This window comes from Scyliorhinus canicula, chromosome 7 (assembly GCF_902713615.1).
Source record: "Scyliorhinus canicula chromosome 7, sScyCan1.1, whole genome shotgun sequence".
NCBI lineage: Eukaryota > Metazoa > Chordata > Chondrichthyes > Carcharhiniformes > Scyliorhinidae > Scyliorhinus > Scyliorhinus canicula.
This window is the reverse complement of record NC_052152.1, coordinates 124,636,952-124,660,944: the sequence shown is the minus strand read 5'-3', so window position 1 is coordinate 124,660,944 and position 23,993 is coordinate 124,636,952. Positions and strand designations below refer to the sequence as shown.

The 23,993-nt window shown below is 50.7% G+C and overlaps 1 protein-coding gene across 7 annotated transcripts in view; it reads left to right on the top strand.

Moving 5' to 3' along the window:
* The first annotated feature begins 4,477 nt into the window (after window positions 1-4,477).
* The window catches only part of LOC119969344 (synaptonemal complex protein 2-like), an 855,597-nt gene continuing 836,081 nt past the window's right edge, over window positions 4,478-23,993 (top strand). For all 7 annotated transcript variants that reach the window (XR_005461337.1, XM_038802871.1, XM_038802868.1 and 4 more), the window contains exon 1: window positions 4,478-4,641. Coding sequence is in view for 6 of the 7 variants with exons in the window: in XM_038802871.1 (XP_038658799.1) it covers window positions 4,513-4,641 (129 nt within the window). In the remaining variant the exon portion in view is untranslated. The remainder of the gene's footprint in view (window positions 4,642-23,993) is intronic.

Here is a 23,993-nt window from a genome sequence, read left to right as displayed (position 1 = left end):
CACCCGGGTTGTGTTGTCCGGTGCACGGAAAGGATCCGGATGGCACTTGCCCTCTTACCCTGTGGGGGAGGGGGGTTGGGGGCCCGAAGGAGGAGACAATAGTAAGGTTGGAGATAGAGGCGGGGGCAGCTGGGGTCAGCATGGGTCAACTGACTTACAGAAGCGCAATGGGGGGGAAATCAATGCTAAGCGGGTGCTTGACATGGGGGTTCGGATTGGGGGGGCTGGGGGATGGGAAGGGATGCTGCTTTGCTGACTGAAGGGGAGCCAACTGTTGGGGATAGATGGAGAGTCGGGTTGGGGGGCCTCCGGCTGGAGCGCTGGAGCGAGAAGGGGGCGCGGGCACGTGGCTGGCCGAAAAAGGGAGATGGCTAGTCGGCAGGGAGGGGGGGTCCAGGCTGATCACGTGGAATGTGAGGGGCCTGAACGGGCCGGTCAAGAGGTCTCGCATGTTCTCACACTTAAAGGGATTAAAGGCGGACGTGGCCATGGTACAGGAGACGCACTTAAAACTCGCTGACCAAGTGAGGTTAAGGAGGGGATGGGTGGGCTCGGTTTTCCACTCGGAGCTAGACTCAAAGACCAGAGGGGTGGCAATTCTGGTTAGTAAACGGGTGGCGTTTGAGGCAGGGAGCATCGTGGCGGACAAGGGGGGTTGGTACATAATGGTGAGTGGCAAGCTACAGGGGGCCCGGGTGGTGTTGGTGAACGTATATGCCCCGAACTGGGATGATGCAGCATTCATGAGGCGCATGTTGGGAAGAATCCTGGACTTGGGGTCAAGTAACTTGATCATGGGGGGACTTTAATACGGTCTTAGATCCGGCGCTGGACTGGTCTAAGTCCAGGTTGGGAAAGAGACCGGCGGCGGCCAGGGCCCTGTGGGAGTTCATGGATCAGATGGGGGGGGCGGGACCCGTGGAGATTCGCGCGGCCATGGGCGAAGGAGTTCTCCTTTTTCTCTCACGTCCACAAAGTGTACTTGCGGATTGACGTTTTTGTGTTGAACAGGGTGTTAATCCCGAGGGTGGAGGTGGTTGAGTATTCGGCCATTGCGTTATCGGACCATGCCCCGCACTGGGTGGACCTGCGCTTGGGGGTGGAGCGGGAGCAGCACCCTCTCTGGAGACTGGATTTGGGGCTACTGGCGGATGAAGAGGTGTGCGGGCGGATAAGGAGGAGCATTCAGAACTATGTGATAACGAATGACACAGGAGAGGTAACAGCAGCAGCGGTCTGGGAGGCTATGAAGGCGGTCATCTGAGGGGTGTTAATCTCTATTAGGTCCCATAGAGAGAAGAGGGAGAGAGCGGAGAGGGAGAGGCTGGTGGGAGAGATGCTTAGGGTAGACAGGAAGTATGCGGAGGCCCTCGAGGGGGGGGCTGCTAAAGGAGTGCCGAAGATTACAGACGGAGTTCGATTTGCTGACCATGGGGAAGGCGGAGGCGCAGTTGAGGAAAGTGAAAGGGGCAGCCTACGAGTATGGGGAGAAAGCAAGTAGGATGCTGTTGCACCAACTTCGCAGGAGAGAGGCGCCCAGAGAGATTGAGGGAGTGAGGGATAAGAGGGTAATACGGTGTTGAGCCCAGACAGGATCAATGAAGTCTTCAAGGAGTTTTATGGGAAGCTGTACGAGTCAGAACCCCCGAGGGAAAGTGAAGGGATAAAGCAATTTATGGATCGATTGAGGTTCCCAAGGGTCGACGAAGATCGGGTGGAGGGACTGCGGGCCCCGATTTAGTTGGAGGAGATAGTTAAGGGACTGACAAGTATGCAGTCGGGCAAGGCCCCGCGTTTGGATGGCTTTCCTGTAGAAATTTTATAAGAAGTTCTCGGAGCTACTGAGCTCACTCCTGCTAAGAACCTTTAACGAGGCAAAGGAGAGAGGAACCCTCCCGACGATGTCGCAGGCATTAATCTCGCTCATTTTGAAGAAGGAGAAGGATCAGCTTCATTGTGGGTCTTAAAGGCCGATATCGCTCCTGAATGTAGATGCCAAATTGTTGGCAAAAATTCTGGCTACCAGAATAGAGGACTGCGTCCCGGGAATGATCGAGGAGGGCCAGACGGGTTTTGTTAAGGGCATGCAACTGAATACAAACGTGAGGAGGATCCTGAATATTATTATGATGCCCTCGGAGGGAGGGGATGCAGAAGTATTGGCTGCAATGGATGCAGAGAAGGCCTTTGACAGGGTGGAGTGGGAGTACCTGTGGGAAGTGTTAGGTCGGTTTGGATTCGCGAGGGATTCATAGGGTGGGTCAAGCTACTATATCAGGCCCCCGTAGCAAGTGTGTCCATGAACCGGCTGAGGTCGGAGTATTTTAAGCTGTACCGAGGGATGAGGCAGGGGTGTCCCCTATCCCCGTTACTATTTGCCCTGGCAATTGAGCTGTTGGCCATAGCGCTGAGGACTTTGAGGAACTGGAGGAGGCTGGTCCGGGGGGGGGGGAGGAGCACCGAGTTTCCCTCTACACGGATGACCTGCTACTGTATATTTCGGACCCGCTAGAGGGGATGGGAGAGGTCATGCGGATCCTGGGGGACTTTGGGAGTACAAGTTGAACATGGGGAAGAGTGAGCTGTTTGTAATACATGCTTGGGGTCAGGAGGAGAGACTGGGGGAGCTGCCGCTCAAGATGGTGGAGAAGAGCTTTCGTTATTTAGGTATACAGGTGGCTAGGAACTGGGATGCCCTACACAGGCTCAACTTATCTCGGCTTGTAGAGCAGATGGAGAGAGACTTTAAATGGTGGGACATGCTCCCGCTTTCACTGGCGGGAAAAGTGCAGACTGTGAAGATGATGGTTCTTCCCAGATTCCTGTTCGGTTTTCAGCAGCAACTGGGTGGGCGGGGGGGGGGGGGGGGGGGGTGGGGGGGAGGGAGGTGGAAGTGGGGGGGGGGGGTTCAGGTGGGGGGAATTGTCTACTTAATGTACATTTGAGTTTTATATAATGATAACTGCCACCTAGTTTTGTTAAATATTTTTTGTTTATTTTTCTGTTATGTAAACAATTCAGGTTGAAAAAAGCTTTAATAAAAACAATTTTTAAAAAAAGACCCAATGCAATTTATAGTACTATCCCATAGCTCTCTCAAGTGCCCAGGCTTACCATAACATTAACTCTTCACATGCTGTACATTTGTATAATGACACACTCTTTACCTAACTTTTGTCTCTGAATGGTGCCATCGTCTAATTAATCGAGGCTGTTTGGAGCTGGAGATAAGGAATATTTTTGCTGAGCTGAGTAGCCTGCATTTTGTGTGTGCCTGTCCTTCCCAGAAATGTGGTTAAGTCTGGTTGGTTTAAGTCCCATCATGCTTTGCGTGCAAAACTCCCAGCTCACATACCCAGAAGTGTGTTATCTGCTATTCAGTTTTATGTTTTTCCGCTACTGATCCTGTCGGCCTTATTCATTTAACAATCTAAATATAGAAGCGTATGCGGACTAATATAATACTTGGGGGGCCTCACGGTAGCAAGGGGGCCTCACGGTAGCATGGTGGTTAGCATCAATGCTTCACAGCTCCAGGGTCCCAGGTTCGATTCCCGGCTGGGTCACTGTCTGTGTGGAGTCTGCACGTCCTCCCTGTGTGTGCGTGGGTTTCCTCCGGGTGCTCCGGTTTCCTCCCACAGTCCAAAGATGTGCGGGTTAGGTGGATTGGCCATGCTAAATTGCCCGTAGTGTAAGGTTAATGGGGGGATTGTTGGGTTACGGGTATACGGGTTACGTGGGTTTAAGTAGGGTGATCATTGCTCGGCACAACATCGAGGGCCGAAGGGCCTGTTCTGTGCTGTACTGTTCTATGTTCTATGTTAATACTGTGTTTAAACATTTATCAATGGAAGTATAGAGGTGTATGCTGAGTTATGTACTGCTGTCTCTTACTTTACTTACTTTAATCTAATGTCTGTTCACTAAGCCTCCTTTCACAGTTATACTTCGAGATTTGATTACAAGAAATTAGCAGATACCAATCATTTGTTATTGGTTATCTCTGTCCAATCGTGACTATTTATTACGGTTACATCATACATAGTATATGAAAATAATTAACCCATCACATTAAAGGTCCGTATGCTTAATTACACTATCCAATCATTCCAAAGGCACATATGTTGTCTTGCAATTAGTGATATTGGTGGTCCAATATCTGGGGTGTAGCCATCAATTATCTCCCTTCCCTTATTGCTATCAGCAGATCTATTGGAGCCTTCACAATGGTATCCTGTTACACACTGCAGAATAGACCTTGAATTGTAACATATGCAGTCTCTGCCTGAAAGCTGGCCCCTGAGACAAATCGTGTCCTTGTAATATCTGTTGCAATTGACAATTTCCACAGTCGGAACCGAAGAATTTCACTGACTCGGTGAAATGAAACTAGGTTTTAAACTGGTTCTATTATCTAAAGATGCCCAAACTGCCCTCTTCGGTGCCAACTAACTTTTAAATTTATTATTAGCAACTCCAGGAAGAAAAAATAAAGTGAAGCCTCCTTTGGAAATGAAGAACTCATCAGGAAGAAGTACAGCATTTGAAGTTAGATTGCAGGATCCAGAACCAGGAAACACTGTTCATCTAACACCTTCTGGAAAGGGTGCAACTAAACATTTTGAAGAAAAGAGTTGTAAGGTACAGATGCAAAATAGAACTTAAATTGCATTCCACCAAACAAAAATGAGGGTTTAATGAGTTTGAATTATCGCGAGGATTTTCCGGTTCCTTGTGGTGTGATTTCCGCACAAGTCTATGGTGTTTTATGTGGCTCACCTCCACCGGTGGCAGGGAACCTGCCACAGGGTTCATGTCTCGCAGGACCGGATGATTATGCCTTGTTATAACCCCAATGAGAACCAGGGTGATGAACTGATCGATCTCTGTGTGGGGCTCGTTTCTCCTCAAGATAAAAGCGGACCTAAGAAGGAGCCGGGATCTCAGGATGGTCCCGACTGGGACTTTCAGTGTTGCTTATTTACTATATTTCACAGCTGTGAGTAGAAAATAAACTACTTTTGAGTTACCTTTTCAGGATTCCTCATGACTACAATACGTCTAATATTCATAACTTTCGCTCTGTCATTTTATTCTTTAATACCTGCATTTTGAACTTTTTCTCTGTGTATCTTTTTATGTAGATCCGTGGGGGGTGGTCCCTTTTGCAGGGGGTCCCTGGGAGGTTCCCCTCATTACAGGTCCAGAGGGAGGGGTGGGGGTTCCCCCCCTACTTGGGGATGGGGCACCCAATTAATCCGGGGGTGAAGGCTGCTGTGCAGTGCGGGGTGGGGGTTGTTTGGGGCCGATTTGCAGTGCTGGGGGTGGCCAGGCGCGAGACCTCATTATTGGGCCGCCCCTCAAGATGGCATTAAAGTCTGAATTCCTTGCCGGCTTGTGCTCCGAGGGGGGTCATAAACCAGTTGCATTCGGTTCTGGTGGGGGAACGTAGTCTCCCAAACAAAGACTCCAGCCATATGTCTCGAATAGTGGAGTGGACTCGATGGGCCGAATGGCCTTACTTCCGCTCCTATGTCTTATGGTCTTATGGAATAATAGAATAGTTTTGCAACTAACCACTTTATCTACATGCCCGACTACATTAAGGGACTAGTGTACATAAACACCATGATTCCTCTGATGTTTGGTACTTCCCAAGGTCCTGCCGTTCATCATAGAATCTACAATGCAGAAGGAGGCCATTTGGCCCATCAAGTCTGTACCAGCCCCTGACAAGAGCACATAACCCAGAAACCCCACCTATCCTTTTTGGACACGAAAGCCACTTTAACATGGCCATTCCACCTAACCTGCACATCTTTGTACTGTAGGAGGAAACCGGAGCACTCAGAGAAAACCTACGCAGACACGGGGAGAATGTGCAGATTCCGCACAGACAGTGACCCAAGCCTGGAATCGATTCTGATGAGAAACGATGCGGGATTTACCAATTTTGAGATTGTCACGCAGGAGGCTGACAATGAGGTCTCGCGCCTGGCACTGCAAATCGGCTCCTAACAACCCCAACCCCCACCCCGCACTTCACTCCACACACACCATCCCAGCCAAGAAAATGGCAGTGAGAAGAGCAACCCCAAGATTCACGGATGCCAAGCTGGAGACCCTACTGAATGCGATTCATCAAATCATAATACACAGCATAAAATGACTGAGTGATTTAAAGCATTTTTACAGATTCTGATTTTGGTACGCGCGCTTCACATGTGACACGTGAATCCAGGTTTTCTTTACTTGGAGTTTTGCGACTGACTGGGTTGTGAGCAGCACCTGGTAGAGACACTCCCACTTGGCCCATAATGGCTCGCGTTGTAGTTTCTTGACGTAGACCACCTCTTAATGGCACTCACATCCAAATAATTCGCCGGGTACCAAGTCATGGCCCTCTCAGCGGGATCTCCCCAGGTCGCCGTCACCTGTTGGAAAGAAGAACCGACAGCATTTGTTAAGTTTTGACAATAACTGAGTAAAGCATCACTTATCAGATGTCTACTTTTCTTAAGTCAATAATTCCTGGCAGGGACATGGGTCTGCCAGTGATGACCTCAAATGGGCTTAGGCCTGTGGTTCTGTTTGGTGTTGCTCTGATACTGCACAAAACTCGTGGCAAGCCTTGATTCCAATTCATGCCTTTTTGGTTGCATTTGGATAATTGTTCTTTTAAAGTCCGGTTCATGTGTTCCACTTGTCCTGATGATTCTGGATGACAAGGGCAGTGTAGATTCCAATCGATGTTCAGTAACCTGCACACCTCCTGGCAAACAGCACCTGTAAAGTGGGTTCCATTGTCTGACTCATGCTAGCTGGTACTACCCATCTGGGAATTTACAGCGGGATTCTCCCTTCCGGTGACTAAGTCCCTACGCCGGTGGGGACAACGGCGCCAATAACTCCGGCGTCAATGGGCCCCCAAGGGGAGGAATTCTCACCTGTCTCGGGGGCTAGGTGGACGCTGGAGGGATTGGCGTCGTTTCAGCATACGCGGAGCCCTACAGGGGCTGGCATGGAAATAAGAAGTGCCCCACGGTCAGGGGCCCATCCGCAGATCGATGGCCCCGATCGTTGGCCAGGCCACCGTGGGTCCCCCCGACTCCCGGATTCGGAACCCCCCACGCCCCCACCAAGGATTGCCCCTGCTCACTTACCTGCCAGGTCCCGTCGTGTGGGTCCATGCGTAACCCAAGCCGGTGGGACTGGACAAAAACGGACGGCCGCTCGGCCCATTGGGGCCGGGAGTATTGCTGGGGGGAGCGCTGCCAACGGCCCCCGACTGGCGTGGCGTGAACCCCACCGCCGCCCGAAAAACGGTATCGGAGAATACGGCAGCCGGCGGCGGTGCGGCGGGGCGGGATTCGCACCGTTCCATGGGGATTCTCCGACCCGGGGTGGGGGGGTCGGAGAATCCCGCCCATAGTCTTTGCATAGGACTTTGGCTGTATGAGTGGCTGTTGCCCTCCTGGCTCGAGCAGCCTCTACCCATCTAGAGAACGTATCCACTATTACAAGGATCTTTGACATGCAGGAAGGGTGATGTAATTGGCCTGTATGTTCTGGAATGGTCCTGCAGGGGCAGGAGCTTTTAGCTGAGGCATTGATGTTATAAGTCCGAAGTTGTTCTTTTGACAGGTTACACAGCGGTTTGATACCAATTGTGCACATTTTTTTGAATTCTTTGCCACACCAACTTTTTTGGTATCGAGCCATCATCTGCTGAGAAGCTAAATTTCCCCATGAATGGATCTGTTGGGCCAGAAATGGCATCAGTGCGTGTGGTGCAACTGGTTTATCGGTCTGACCTTGTCTCCAAATATCATCATCAAACAGCTGGATACCTGAGTCCAACCATGACCATTTCTCTTCTTGTGTAGTCATGTTGCATTTCACGTAGATCTTGTAATAAATTGGTCACTCCCAATTTGTAGATGTGTCTTGGTTCTGCTGAAGAATCCCACTGGGAGGTAGCTTCCTTTGCTGCTTGGTCTGCAAGATCGTTTCCTTGTGCTTCTATAGTGTTTTCTTGATGTAGAGATGCTGGCGTTGGCCTGTCTTAGAACAAAGAAAATTACAGCACAGGAACAGGCCCTTCGGCCCTCCCAGCCTGTGCCGATCCAGATCCTTTATCTAAAACCTGTCCCCTATTTTCCAAGGTCTACTTCCCTCTGTTCCCGCCCATTCATATACCTGTCTAGATGCCTCTTAAATGATGCTATCGTGCCCGCCTCTACCACCTCCACTGGTAAAGCGTTCCAGGCACCCACCACCCTCTGCGTAAAAAACTTTCCACGCACATCTCCCTTAAACTTTCCCCCTCTCACCTTGAAATCGTGACCCCTTGTAACTGACATCCCCACTCTTCGAAAAAGCTTGTGCTATCCACCCTGTCCATACCTCTCATAATTTTGTAGACCTCAATCAGGTCCCCTTTACAGCACCAGGTTAAAGTCCAACATGTTTGTTTCAAGTGTTTTCTTGAGTATGGGCCTTTCACTTTAGAATGGATACTTCTTTTGTCAAAGCTATGTCTTCTCGGAGGTCTTGTACTTCCTTCCCATTTCGGATAGGTGTCCCTGCTGTGGTGAGGAATCCGCTTTTTCTCCATAAGTGGCCAAAATCATGGACTACTCCAAAACCGTATCTTGAGTCTGTGTAGATGTTCGCTGTTTGATCTTTTGCCACACGGCATGCTTCTGCTAGTGCCCTCAATTCAGCCTGTTGAGCTGATGTTCCTGGGGACAAACTTCCTTTTGCCATGACTTCCTACAGGCTTGTGACTGTCCATCCAGCCTTTCGGATACCCTTGTCAATAAAGGAGGAACCATCTGTAAATAGAACCAAATCTGAGCCTCCTCCATTTCCTCTGTTGCTTCCACACAGTCATGTTCTTCTTCTTCTCCCCCCTTTTGCTCCTCATGAAGCTGGAACAAAGATGATGGATTTACGGGGCTTCCTCGGTGGAAGTAAAGATTAGGTGCTTCCAAAGCTGCTGTCCATCTGGTCCACCTGGCTTATGTGACTTGTGATACTCTGTTCATGGAGAGTAGAGAATGGACTGCATGGGGACATTTGATGGTCAATTGCTGGTCTGGGACAAAGCCTGCTGTAGCCATCACAGCTCGACATGTGGCTTCCATGGCTCTGAGGCAGCTGCCATATGCCAGGGCCACATTGTCCAGTTTGACGGAGTAGGAGCCTACTGGCCTTAGCTTGTCACCATGTTCTTGGGCTAGTACTGCTGTCATGCACCCTTCTTTCTCATGAACAAACATGGTGAAAGGCTTTCCATTGAGAGAGCAGGTGCTCTCTGTTCCGTTGTGAGGTCAACTTTGTCTTTTGTATTTCGGTTGCCTTTCAAGAGGTCATTTAATGGTTGATCCATCTGAGTAAATGAATTAATCCAATTTCTTTAAAGTTGCATAGTCCCAAAAAGGATCTCACCTCCTTGACAGTTGTAGGCTCTTTGGCAGCTTTAATTGCAGCTGTTCTGTCCTGGGTAAGTTCTCTTTTGTCTTTAGATATTTTCTGACCTAAGTAGACAACTTCATCTTGGGAAATTTGTGCTTTGGCAAGGCTGGCTTGTGTCCATTGCAGCTAAGGTGGTCTCAAAGGGCAAGTCTCTTTCATGGTCTTCTTCATCAATGGAGGTCACCAGAATGTCATCTACGTACTGGATAATGGTGAAGGGCATATCAGGCAGTTCCTTCAGGTGGTCCTGTAGAGCCATGTGAAAAACAGTCGAGCTGTTGTGAAACCCTTGTGGTAGTCTCGTCCATGTGTATTGTTGTTTAATGGTGAAAGCAAACTATGGTTGCACCTCCTCTGCCAGTGGTACTGACCAAAAGCCATTGTCCATGTCTATAACTGAAAACCATTGAAGGTCTGATGTTAAGGCATTAAAGATGGTGGATGGACCGGCTACCAAAGGAGCGTTTCTGACAATGCATTGGTTGGCCCTTCTATAGTCAATAGTCAGGCGCCCTGTGCCATTAGCCTTCTTGACAGGCCACACTGGACTGTTTGATGAACTATAAACACGCATTACTATTCCTCTGCCTTCCAATTGCTTCACTACAAGTAGTATTCCCTCAATTGAGGCGGGGTTAATGCGGTACTGTTTGGTACATGGTGGTGCTACTCCAGTGAAGGAGGTGCTACTCCAGTGAAGGATGGCACGGAGTCTGTCCCTGTTGCTCAGAAGGGAAGGGGGGAAAGGAGTAGAACACTAGTAATTGGGGACTCAATAGTCAGGGGCACAGATAGGAGATTTTGTGGGAGCGAGAGAGACTCACGTTTGGTATGTTGCCTCCCAGGTGCAAGGGTAAGTGATGTCTCGGATCGTGTTTTCCGGGTCCTTAAGGGGGAGGGGGAGCAGCCCCAAGTCGTAGTCCACATTGGCACTAACGACATAGGTAGGAAAGGGGACAAGGATGTCAGGCAGGCCTTTAGGGAGCTAGGATGGAAGCTCAGAGCGAGAACAAACAGAGTTGTTATCTCTGGGTTGTTGCCCGTGCCACGTGATAGTGAGATGAGGAATAGGGAGAGAGAGCAATTAAACACGTGGCTACAGGGATGGTGCAGGCGGGAGGGATTCAGATTTCTGGATAACTGGGGCTCTTTCTGGGGAAGGTGGGACCTCTATAGACAGGATGGTCTACATCTGAACCTGAGGGGCACCAATATCCTGGGGGGGAGATTTGTTAGTGCTCTTTGGGGGGGGTTTAAACTAATCCAGCAGGGGCATGGGAACCTGGATTGTAGTTTTGGGGTACGGGAGATTGAGAGTATAGAGGTCAGGAGCACAGATTTGACTTCGCAAGAGGGTGCCAGTGTTCAGGTAGGTGGTTTGAAGTGTGTCTACTTCAATGCCAGGAGTATACGAAATAAGGTAGGGGAACTGGCAGCATGGGTTGGTACCTGGGACTTCGATGTTGTGGCCATTTCAGAGACATGGATAGAGCAGGGACAGGAATGGTTGTTGCAGGTTCCGGGGTTTAGGTGTTTTAGTAAGCTCAGAGAAGGGGGCAAAAGAGGGGGAGGTGTGGCGCTGCTAGTCAAGGACAGTATTACGGTGGCGGAAAGGATGCTAGATGGGGATTCTTCTTCCGAGGTAGTATGGGCTGAGGTTAGAAACAGGAAAGGAGAGGTCACCCTGTTGGGAGTTTTCAATAGGCCACCTAATAGTTCTAGGGATGTAGAGGAAAGGATGGCGAAGATGATTCTGGAAAAGAGCCAAAGTAACAGGGTAGTTGTTATGGGAGACTTTAACTTTCCAAATATTGACTGGAAAAGATATAGTTCGAGTACATTAGATGGGTCATTCTTTGTACAATGTGTGCAGGAGGGTTTCCTGACACAATATGTTGACAGGCCAACAAGAGGCGAGGCCACATTGGATTTGGTTTTGGGTAATGAACCAGGCCAGGTGTCAGATCTGGAGGTAGGTGAGCACTTTGGAAACAGTGACCACAATTCGGTGACCTTTACGTTAGTGATGGAAAGGGATAAGTATACCCCGCAGGGCAAGAGTTATAGCTGGGGGAAGGGCAATTATGATGCCATTAGACATGACTTAGGATGTGTTGGTTGGAGAAGTAGGCTGCAAGGGTTGGGCACACTGGATATGTGGAGCTTGTTCAAGGAACAGCTATTGCATGTTCTTGATAAGTACGTACCAGTCAGGCAGGGAGGAAGGGGCCGAGCGAGGGAACCATGGTTTACCAAAGAAGTGGAATCTCTTGTTAAGAGGAAGAAGGAGGCCTATGTGAAGATGAGGCGTGAAGTTTCAGTTGGGGCGCTTGATAGTTACAAGGAAGCGAGGAAGGATCTAAAGAGAGAGCTGAGACGAGCAAGGAGGGGACATGAGAAGTCTTTGGCAGGTAGAATCAAGGAAAACCCAAAAGCTTTCTATAGGTATGTCAGGAATAAAAGAATGACTAGGGTAAGAGTAGGGCCAGTCAAGGACAGTGGTGGGAAGTTGTGTGTGGAGGCTGAGGAGATAAGCGAGATACTAAATGAATACTTTTCGTCAGTATTCACTCAAGAAAAAGATAATATTGTGGAGGAGAATGCTGAGACCCAGGCTATTAGAATAGATGGCATTGAGGTGCGTAGGGAAGAAGTGTTGGCAATTCTGGACAAGGTGAAAATAGATAAGTCCCCGGGGCCGGATGGGATTTATCCTAGGATTCTCTGGGAAGCCAGGGAAGAGATTGCTGAGCCTTTGGCTTTGATTTTTAGGTCATCATTGGCTACAGGAATAGTGCCAGAGGACTGGAGGATAGCAAATGTGGTCCCTTTGTTCAAGAAGGGGAGTAGAGATAACTCCGGTAACTATAGGCCGGTGAGCCTAACGTCTGTGGTGGGTAAGGTCTTGGAGAGGATTATAAAAGATACGATTTATAATCATCTAGATAGGAATAATATGATTAGGGACAGTCAGCATGGTTTTGTGAAGGGTAGGTCATGCCTCACAAACCTTATCGAGTTCTTTGAGAAGGTGACTGAACAGGTAGACGAGGGTAGAGCAGTTGATGTGGTGTATATGGATTTCAGTAAAGCATTTGATAAGGTTCCCCACGGTCGGCTATTGCAGAAAATACGGAGGCTGGGGATTGAGGGTGATTTAGAGATGTGGATCAGAAATTGGCTAGTTGAAAGAAGACAGAGAGTGGTAGTTGATGGGAAATGTTCAGAATGGAGTTCAGTTACGAGTGGCTTACCACAAGGATCTGTTCTGGGGCCGTTGCTGTTTGTCATTTTTATAAATGACCTAGAGGAGGGCGCAGAAGGATGGGTGAGTAAATTTGCAGACGACACTAAAGTCGGTGGAGTTGTAGACAGTGCGGAAGGATGTTGCAGGTTACAGAGGGACATAGATAAGTTGCAGAGCTGGGCTGAGAGGTGGCAAATGGAGTTTAATGTGGAGAAGTGTGAGGTGATTCACTTTGAAAAGAATAACAGGAATGCGGAATATTTGGCTAATGGTAAAATTCTTGGTAGTGTGGATGAGCAGAGGGATCTCGGTGTCCATGGACATAGATCCCTGAAAGTTGCCACCCAGGTTGATAGGGTTGTGAAGAAGGCCTATGGTGTGTTGGCCTTTATTGGTAGAGGGATTGAGTTCCGGAGCCATGAGGTCATGTTGCAGTTGTACGAAACTCTAGTACGGCCGCATTTGGAGTATTGCGTACAGTTCTGGTCGCCTCATTATAGGAAGGACGTGGAAGCTTTGGAACGGGTGCAGAGGAGATTTACCAGGATGTTGCCTGGTATGGAGGGAAAATCTTATGAGGAAAGGCTGATGGACTTGAGGTTGTTCTCGTTAGAGAGAAGAAGGTTAAGAGGTGACTTAATAGAGGCATACAAAATGATCAGAGGGTTAGATAGGGTGGACAGCGAGAGCCTTCTCCCGCGGATGGAGGTGGCTAGCACGAGGGGACATAGCCTTAAATTGAGGGGTAATAGATATAGGACAGAGGTCAGAGGTGGGTTTTTTACGCAAAGAGTGGTGAGGCCGTGGAATGCCCTACCTGCAACAGTAGTGAACTCGCCAACATTGAGGGCATTTAAAAGTTTATTGGATAAGCATATGGATGATAAGGGCATAGTGTAGGTTAGATGGCCTTTAGTTTTTTTTCCATGTCGGTGCAACATCGAGGGCCGAAGGGCCTGTACTGCGCTGTATTGTTCTATGTTCTATGTTCTATGATGCTGGTTCCATGTTTAAGAGGCCACAGTCATTTTTCTCCTTGGCCCAAATTGGGTGGTGCTCCAGTTGGTTCTTTTTGAGGTATCTGATGGACCATGTGTCTTTTCCATTCTCAAAATTAAAACAATTTAATTAGGCTAGTTTTTCCATGTGCAGAAGGGCCATCAAAATAACGAATAGGAAATAAGCGCAGGTTCTCGCTCCTGCCTGGAGTTCCATTCCGGAATGCTCCTTCCAAACTGTTTGAAACCTTTCCTTGTAGTCTGTGAGATTCTCCAAATGCTTTTGAACACAGGATGTTATTCTTCCCCTGTCAGTTTTAGGTGAGTTGAATCTTAATAGTCAATCTTTAATTGCCTGCCATCCGCTTCCAGATTTCATAAATTGCCACCTAGGGCTAACTGAACTTCCGTCTAGAGTATTTGACTATCGCGGGTATTAACCATCACAGTCAGAACCTGTACACCACCTAACGGATGGAAACCGTAAATATTCTGTAAGCGCTGTAGCTGTTCCCAGGCGTCTAACCTCTTAGCCTTCTTAGGGTGCTGGAGTTCTTTGGACCATCGATCAACTTTATCGGGGTCTGCCGGATCATGGACCCAATGTCGAGTGTATTGCGATCTAGTGGTTGTAACATAATTTTCGGTTGTTTCGGCCGCTTCAACCTTAACCCATTTGGTGCGTAATGGGGCGAGTCGTAATGCTCCAGTCCTGCCACTAGGTTTGTTTTTCCCGTCACTGTCATCGTCCGAGCTAACTAGTTTCCTTTGTTTAGCGTCTCGTGTAGTGATAAGAATCTCAGAGCCTGCTGAACCTGCCCCGGGAGGCCCTTGAATCGGGGTTAGCTGGGTGTTTTGGCTGACCACACTCGCATTGCAGGCGGATGTGGGGACTAGCTGAGGTTGAGCGTTCGTGGGGACAAGGCCCATTGAACCAGGCACGGATATGGGGTTTGTTGGTCGGCCACACCGATGGAGTCTGTGTCAGAGGATTCATAGTCGCCATGGCAGCAGCAACTGGCGGCAGTGCCGGAGCTGATGATGGTGGCATTGCCATCAAATTTAATTTGATCGGCATGTGCGGACTAGGTGTAAGTATAGTCGGGGTCTGAATTAATCCTGACGCCGCCTGTGGCAGAATTGTTTGGGCTGGAGAATTGAGCTAGCTGAGGGTTTGCCGGCTTCAGAGCCGCCAAATTTTCTCTCAGCAATCTGTTATGACTCATTATGTCATCCTTTTCAGTCTCAAAAGTATGATTTTCTTTAAGTAACTGGGTATTTTCCTTTTGTAGCCCAGCACTTTGGGAATTTAATTCATTAATTTGATACAGTAATTGTTGAACTCTGGAGTCCGAGTCGGTTAATGAAGTTTTTTCGTGTTCGCCCAAGAGGGTTTTTCATTGTTCCAGCTTAGGTTTTGATTTTCGCAATCGTTCACAGTCTGCCTGAAGTTGATCTTTGGCAGTTTTTAATTCACGATCGTGGTTTGTGTTGCCAATTGTTTCCTGTTGCCTACGGAGCTGTCCCATTACCACAAGAGACCATCTAAAACGCTCCCTATCCTTAATTCGAGTCGTTTTCCCCCAAACACTTTTTATATCTTCAAGGGACCAGTGGCCCATGGGGATGTTATATTTTAATTCAATTTCCGTATTTGTGTCGGACAATTCAAGTGTTGATGAATACAAGATTTAAGAACTCTGAACATATCATTAGTGGACACATCGGTGGAGCTCGGCCACCCTCAGAAGTTGTGGGAAGCTCTACTCCACCCTTGGAAGCAGTGGGGACATTGATTTAGCACGCTCACATGTCGGAGAAGTACTCTGGTCGCACTTTGGAGAAGTAACTCCTCGTCCCCCATTACTCTTCCAAATAGGTTTCTGACCTGGGCCGCAAATCAAGGACTCTGTATACCTGTAGTGCCATACCATATACCAAATTACACCGATATAAGACGTCTGATGAGGTTATTTTGTTCGTAAGCCGTAATTTCCGCCAGCCATTGCGGCTTGAGACTTTAATGAGATAAAGATGATTTCTTACCTCAGTCCCACCCATCTAAACTAGTATGGCAGAGGGATGGGCACCAGAGCAATAGGTCAGAAGATGAAAGCATTGAAGGAAAACTAGGGAAAAGGTCCAGTATGGCTCTGAGGCAGAGCAGACAGGGAGATGTTGCTGAACACAGCCGGTCTGGTGGCCTGAAGTGCATATGTTTTAATGCAAGAAGTATTACGGGTAAGGCAGATGAACTTAGAGCTTGGATTAGTACTTGGAACTATGATGTTGTTGCCATTACAGAGACCTGGTTGAGAGAAGGACAGGATTGGCAGCTAAACGTTCCAGGATTTAGATGTTTCAGGCAGGATAGAGGGGGATGTAAAAGGAGTGTACTACGGGAGGACACCTCAGAGGGCAGCGAGGCTATATGGGTAGAGATCAGGAATAAGAAGAGTGCAGTCACAATGTTGGGGGTTTACTACAGGCCTCCCAACAGCCAGTGGGAGATACAGGAGCAGATAGGTCGACAGATTTTGGAAAAGAGTAAAAACAACAGGGTTGTTGTGATGGGAGACTTCAACTTCCCCAATATTGACTGGGACTCACTTAGTGCTCAGGGCTTAGACGGGGCAGAGTTTGTAAGGAGCATCCAGGAGGGCTTCTTAAAACAATATGTAGACAGTCCGACGAAGGAAGGGGCTGTACTGGACCTGGTATTGGGGAATGAGCCTGGCCCATTGGTAGAAGTTTCAGTAGGGGAGCATTTAGGGAACAGTGACCACAATTCAGTAAGTTTTAAAGTGCTGGTGGACAAGGATAAGAGTGGTCCGAGGGTGAATGTGCTAAATTGGGCGAAGGCTAATTATAACAATATTAGGCGGGAACTGAAGAACCTAGATTGGAGGCTGATGTTTGAGGGTAAATTAACATCAGTTGAAAGGAATTCAGGACCGGCATGTTCCTGTGAGGAAGAAGGATAAATACGGCAAATTTCGGGAACCTTTGATAACGAGAGATATTGTCGGCCTCATCAAAAAGGAAAAGGAGGCATTTGTGAACTACTTGAACACTTGTGGTTTTTCCTTTTCCCAATTGGATTTCTGATTCAAATTGCTGGGTTCTCTCGGAGTGGGGGGGAACTTCTAGTCCAGTCCCACCAGAGTCGCCACTAAATGTTGCTCGTTCTGGGTGAGTGTGGCTTACACTCAATTGGCTCTGTTTTATTCCTTAGCTCTAGAGTCGCCAGGTATCGTTATGATACTGCCACAAGATTCAAGTTCAAGTTCAGACCAATGAATCAATACACCAGTTAGTAAGTTCAAACAAGACACGTTTATTATTACACAGTTATTTACTACTCATGCATATAACACTAAAAGACTAGGCTATTCCTACCATTGACAGGCCAATACTTATCTGGAATAAACCGGATCAGGGAACAATGGCCTCTTGCTTTGTCCTGGATCTGCAGGCTTCCAGTTGGTGTGGACTAAAGGGGTCAGGAGTGTCTACTCTCGTAGCGTGCGTTGTATGACACTTACTTGATGGCGGCTGCTGACCAGGCCTCTCCTTCTCAAGGTCTTCTGCTGCAAAGGTGTTCTGCTGGGAGGGCCGGCTGGTCAAGAAGAACAAATCAGACTTGTGAAGTCTCTGGTGTCTCAGCATGTGGGATGACCAAGTGAATCTCTTCCCACACACAGAGCAGATGAATGGCCTCTCCCTAGTGTGAGTGTGTTGGTGTTTTAGCAGATCAGATGTAGTTTTATAGCTCTTACAGTCAGAAAAGGTTTCTGGACGGAGAGGGGCTCCCGCAAGGTAACAAAGTCGGGGCCTTTCTCTCCGTAGCGGCAAAGAGCAGGGAAGGGAAGGAAAGGAAAGGGACGCCCCCCACAAACAAACCTATCGGCGGAGGATCCTCGGCGGCGTCAGCAGGAGCGGCTAGGCGGCGGCAGCAGGAGGGACTCGGCGGCGGCAGCAGGAGCGGCTAGGCGGCGGCAGCAGGAGGGGCTCGGCGGCGGCAGCAGGAGGGGCTTGGCGGCGGCAGCAGGAAGGGCTCGGCGGCGGCAGCAGGAGGGGCTCGGCGGCGGCAGCAGGAGGGGCTCAGCGGCGGCAGCAGGAGGGGCTCGGCGGCGGCAGCAGGAGTGGTTCGGCGGCAGCAGGAGCGGTTCGGCGGCAGCAGGAGCGGTTCATCGGCAGCAGGAACGGTGCGGCAGCGGCGGGTACACCCCCCCCCCAACACAGGCCAGGAATGGTGCGGCAGCGGCGGGTCCCACCCCCCCCCCCCCCCCCCCCCCCAACGCAGGCCAGGAACGGTGCGGCAGCGGCCGTGACCAAAGGGGGGCCCAGCCGGCGGCAGCGACCAGGAAGACGCGGGGTGCGAAGTGCGGCAGCGGGGACCGGCAGTGACCACCACGTGGCAAGGACAAAGGGACTGGGCAAAAGCCTCTCTCTCTCTCTCTCCTGGGCGAGTGAGGAGAAAGGAAGGGGGAGAGGGGGAAAAAAAAGGACTTTTATTTCTTTTTAAAAAAAAACAAAAGAAAACTGTTAAAGAGAGGGGGGAGGGATATATATATTATTTTCTCTCTTTTTACACTCGCTCCCAGCAAAAGTAAGCCCACCTGAGAGGAGTTGCATAAAAGCGGGGGGGAGGAGAGAAAATAATTAATTAATAAATAAATAAAATTAAGTGGTAAAGGAAAGAAGGGAGGAGAGGGAGAGGGGGGGAAAAAAATAAATAAAATTAATAATAAATAAATAAAATAAAAATAGGGTGCGGAAAAGGGAGGAAAAGAAAAACAAGGGGAGAATAAAAGATGAAAGGGAAGGGGGAGAAAAAAACGCCAGAAGGGAGCCAAGAGAAAGGGGGCACCAGGAGCAGACGGGACAAAGGGCAAGCCAGCTCAGGCGAGCGAATCAGCACACAAAGCGGCGGGACGGATGTATCGCCACATCAAAAAAAGTTGGACAGACAGGTGCCCTCTCCCCTGGGGCTAGAGGGGGGCTGGAATTGGAAGGCAGCCTTTGCCGAGGTGCTGAGGGAGCAGCTGCAGGCAATCGAGGCAGAGGGGAAAGCAGACGCAGAGGCCGCAATACAGGCAGCAGTGACCAGGGCCATATCAGGGGTGCAGCAGGCTCTGACCAGATTGGAGGAGAAAGTGGAAGCCCAAGGGGAGAAACTGGAAGCCCAAGGGGAGAAACTGGAAGCCCAGGAGGCAACCATTGAAGAGCTGGAGAAAGCAGCGACCGACATGAGCGACCTGGTCACGGCCCTGGAGAGGGAAGTGGCGAGACTGGGCGCAACACAGGGGAGTCTGAAGGGCAGGGTAGATGACCAGGAAAACAGCTTGAGAAGGCAAAATGTTAGGATAGTGGGCCTGCCAGAGGGGACCGAGGGTAGAAACCCCACAGCATACGTGGCTGCGATGCTGGCCAACTTAGTGGGGAGGGACACTTTCCTCACCCCACCGGAAATGGACAGAGCACATCGGTCGCTGCGCCCGAAGCCCAAGGCAGGGGAACAACCGAGAGCAGTCATAGCCAAACTGCACCGGTCCCGGGAAGGGAGAAATCCTGCGCTGGGCCAAGGAAAATAGAGCCTACAAATGGGAAGGGCACGCCATCCGAGTCTATGAGGATCTTGGAGCAGACATAACTAAGAGACGGGCTGAGTTCAACAGAGCGAAAGCAGCTCTCTACAGGAGCAAAGTGCGTTTTGGTATGCTATACCCAGCGAAACTCTGGGTCACATACCAAAACAAGGAATATTTCTTTACAGCCCCTGCTGAGGCGAATAGGTTCGTCGAAAAGCAAGGGCTGGAAAAACACCAGGAGAGGTAGGGACGAGGGGCCCCTGGCAAGGGGCAACGAACGCCGACGTGGGGAGGGGCGAGGCAAAGCCAAACCCCCCCCTCCCGGCAGGAACACACAGAACAAAAAACAACCCACTGCCCAAGGGACCGCTCCAGGTGGGAGGCCAGGCCCCAGCACGAGGGAACGGGAGTATTGGAGAAGGGAGAGCTGGCGAGAGGGGTGCAGGGTAGGGTGGGGGAAGAGCAGGCAGAAAACCGTAGAGGCCAGGCAGAGGAGAAGCAAGACAACAACCTCCGAGAGGGGAGCCACCGTACTAGCAGGAAAGCTATCACCGGGGGCACGCAACAAAGCAGGGCCGCAGCGCACCCCCAACAGGGGGGAAGGCGCCAGGCAGGGGAGGGGGGGGGGGGATCACCCATCAAAGTCGGGAGAGCAAACGGGGACAGGAATAGGGGATAGAGGGGCAAAGGAGGGGTATACAGGGGAGGAGGGAAAAGGGAGAGACCCCGGGGGGGGGGGGGGGGGGGGGGGGGCGGCACACAGGGAGCGAGAGACCAGGGAGGGGAAATGCAGGGACAAAGGGACAAAAGAGGCCAGAAAAGGAACAGGGCCACAAAGTGCCACAACCAAGGGCTCGAAACAAGGAACCATTGCAAGCACCCACGCAGTACGGTCTGTGGGCGAAGGGGGCCCCCAGAGTGCAGGGGACTACCTGCATGGCGGACACACAGTGGACGGCCATGGCGAGTGCCCCCGGGACAAGGGGAAACCCCGGAGTGCAGAGACCCGACTGCATGAGGAGAGCAGTGATAGCGGCCATCCTGGACGGCCCCCTAACAAAGGGAAACCCCAGAGGGCAGGGGCGCGTCCACCGGATAAATATGGTTAATGCCACAGGAACGAGGGGGCAGAAGCCCCCCACCAGGATAATCACCTGGAACGTAAAGGGACTTAACGGCCCAGTGAAGAGATCTAGAGTCCTCACCCACCTCAGAAACATGAGGGCCGACATAGTCTTCCTCCAAGAGACGCACCTGAGGGAGCAGGACCAACTGCGGGTAAGAAAGTGCTGGGTGGGACAAACCTACCATTCCTGCTATGGGACAAGGGCCAGGGGGGTGGCGATCTTGATCGGCAAGAGGACAATGTTTAGGGCGACAAAGACAGTTACAGACCCAGGGGGGCGGTATGTCATGGTCAGTGGGGCCCTGGATGGGAGGCTGGTAGTTCTAGTCAACGTGTACGCGCCCAACTGGGACGACACGAGTTTCATCAAAAAGACCATGGCAGAAATCCCGGACATAGCGACGCACCGACTAATCATGGGGGGGGACTTCAACTGTGTACAGGATCCAAAGACGGACAGATCAAACCCCAAAACGGGGAAAACCTCACGCATGGCAAGGGAACTCAGTCACTTTATGGAGCAGATGGGACCCCTGGAGATTCGCCCACCCGGGGGAGAAAGAATTCTCCTTCTTCTCCCCAGTACACAACGTGTACACCAGAATTGACTTCTTTGTGGTGGGGAAAACGGTGCTTCCAGGGATAGACAAAGTGGAATACTCTGCAATTGTGATATCAGACCAAGCCCCACACTACATGGACGTACGGCTGGAGACGGGAAGGACCCAGCGCCCCACATGGAGGTTGGACGGTGCCTTACTAGCTGACAAGGCCTTCAGCGAAAGGATAGCGCGGGCCATAGCGGAGTACACGGAGAACAACCAAAACGGGGAGGTCTCATCCTCCACATTCTGGGAAGCGCTTAAGGGCGTACTAAGAGGGGAAATCATTGCCTTCAAAGCGCAAAGAGATAGGGAGGAAAGGGTGGCTAGGCAGAAGCTGGTCGACTCCATACTGGAGGTAGACTGTAAATACTCCGAGGCCCTGACCATAGAGCTCCTGGCGGAGAGAAAAGAACTACAAAGGAACTTTGACCTGCTCTCCACCAGGAAACTCCGCGAGGCACGCGGGGCCCTGTACGAACACGGAGACAAAGCCAGCCGCCTGTTGGCACACCAGCTGAGAAAGCAGGTAGCCACCAGTGAAATTGCGCAAATCAAGGGTACCAGAGGCACGTTGGAAACAGAACCAGAGAGGATTAACGAAACCTTCAAGGCCTTCTACCAAGAGCTGTACACCTCAGAGCCCCCAACGGGGAAGGCTGGGATGAACCGGTTTCTTGATGGACTGGACATACCAGTCGTGGGAGAGGGCAGAAAATGGGACCTGGAAGCACCACTAGCACTGGGAGAGATCATGGACAGCATTAGCTCCATGCAGACGGGGAAGGCGCCGGGACCGGACGGATTCCCGGCGGACTTCTACAAAGAATTTGCGACAGCGCTGGCCCCGCACCTGCGGGAGATGTTCACAGACTCGCTAGCTAGGGGCACACTGCCACCCACGTTAGCACAGGCCTCAATCTCGCTGATACCTAAGAAAGACAAAGACCCAACGGAATGTGGGTCATACAGCCCCATATCTCTGCTGAACGCAGACGCCAAAATACTGGCCAAAATCCTAGCCAAAAGGCTAGAAGACTGTGTACCTGAGGTGGTCACAGAGGACCAGACGGGCTTCGTCAAAGGTCGACAGCTTACCTCGAACATCAGGCGCCTGCTGAACGTGATAATGACCCCCTCCGGGGAGAGAATTCAAGAGGTGATCATCTCCCTGGACGCAGAAAAGGCCTTCGACAGAGTCGAATGGAAATACCTCATAGAGGTACTGGAGCGGTTTGGGCTTGGAACAGGGTTCACCGCTTGCGTAAAGCTCCTATACAATGCTCCCATGGCGAGTGTACGGACCAACAATACCAACTCCCAATACTTCCAGCTGCACAGGGGCACCAGACAAGGATGCCCACTGTCCCCGCTGCTGTTCGCACTAGCAATCGAACCGCTAGCAATCGCGCTCAGGGCAGGTAAAAATTGGAGTGGGATCCGAAGGGGAGGCAGAGAGCACAGAGTCTCACTCTATGCAGATGATCTACTTCTCTATATATCGGACCCACAAAGCAGCATGGACGGAATCATCGCGCTCCTGAAAGAGTTTGGAGCCTTCTCGGGCTACAAACTCAACATGAGCAAAAGCGAGATCTTCCGAGTGCACCCGCAAGGGGTGGGGGGCAGCACTAAAGGGGCTGCCGTTCAAACAAGCCCGACAAAAATTCCGCTACCTGGGGATCCAAATAGCCCATGGCTGGAAAGGGATCCACAAATGGAACCTCACCAGCCTGACGGAGGAAGTAAAAAAGGACCTGCAAAGATGGAACACACTCCCACTCTCCCTCGCGGGGAGAGTCCAGACGATCAAAATGAACGTACTGCCCAGGTTCCTCTTCCTGTTTAGATCCATTCCGATCTACATCCCCAAGGCCTTTTTCAAAGTGCTGGACAAACTTATCATGGCGTTCGTATGGGGGGGGGGGGGGGGGGGGGGGGGTAAAAATGCTAGGATCCCAAAGAAGGTCCTACAAAAAACAAAATCCAGGGGGGGGGCTAGCCCTCCCGAATCTACAATTCTACCACTGGGCGGCAACAGCCGAACGAGTAAGGGGATGGATCCAGGAGCCAGAAGCCGAGTGGGTGCGTGCGGAGGAGACCTCCCTCCGGCCCTCGCCATGGCAGCACTCCCATCCCCACCCAAAAAACACTCCAGCAGCCCAGTGGTGACAGCCACCCTCCAATCCTGGAACCAACTGCGGCAGCAATTTGGCCTGACCAAAATGTCGGACAAGGCTCCCATCTGCAACAACCATAGGTTCACACCAGCACTGACTGACGCCACCTTCAAAAGGTGGAGGTAGGACGGGGGACACTAACAGTCAGGGACCTATACACGGACGACAGGATCGCAACACTGGACGAACTGACAGAGAAATTTCGACTAGCTGGGGGGAACGAGCTACGGTACCTGCAACTCAAAAGCTTCCTACGAAAGGAGGCAAGGACGTACCCACAACCGCCACGACAGACACTACTGGAAGACCTGCTGAACGCAAGTATCCTGGAGAAAGGGAACTGTAGCGACATATATGACCGACTGGTAGAAAGGGACGACACCGTACTGGACGCAACAAGAATGAAATGGGAGGACGACCTGGGGATGGAGATAGGGTGGGGTCTCTGGAGTGAAGCACTGCATAGGGTCAACTCCACCTCCACATGCGCAAGGCTCGTCCTGACGCAACTAAAAGTGGTACATAGAGCCCACTTAACAAGAAACCGTATGAGTAGGTTCTTCCCGGAGGTGGAGGACAGATGTGAACGGTGCCAAAGAGGCCCGGCCAACCACGCCCACATGTTCTGGTCTTGCCCCAGACTTGTGGAGTACTGGACAGCCTTCTTCGAGGCTATGTCCAAAGTGGTGGGGGTGAGGGTGGAGCCATGCCCGATAGTGGCGGTCTTCGGGGTTTCAGACCAGCCAGATCTTTTCCCGGGGAGGAG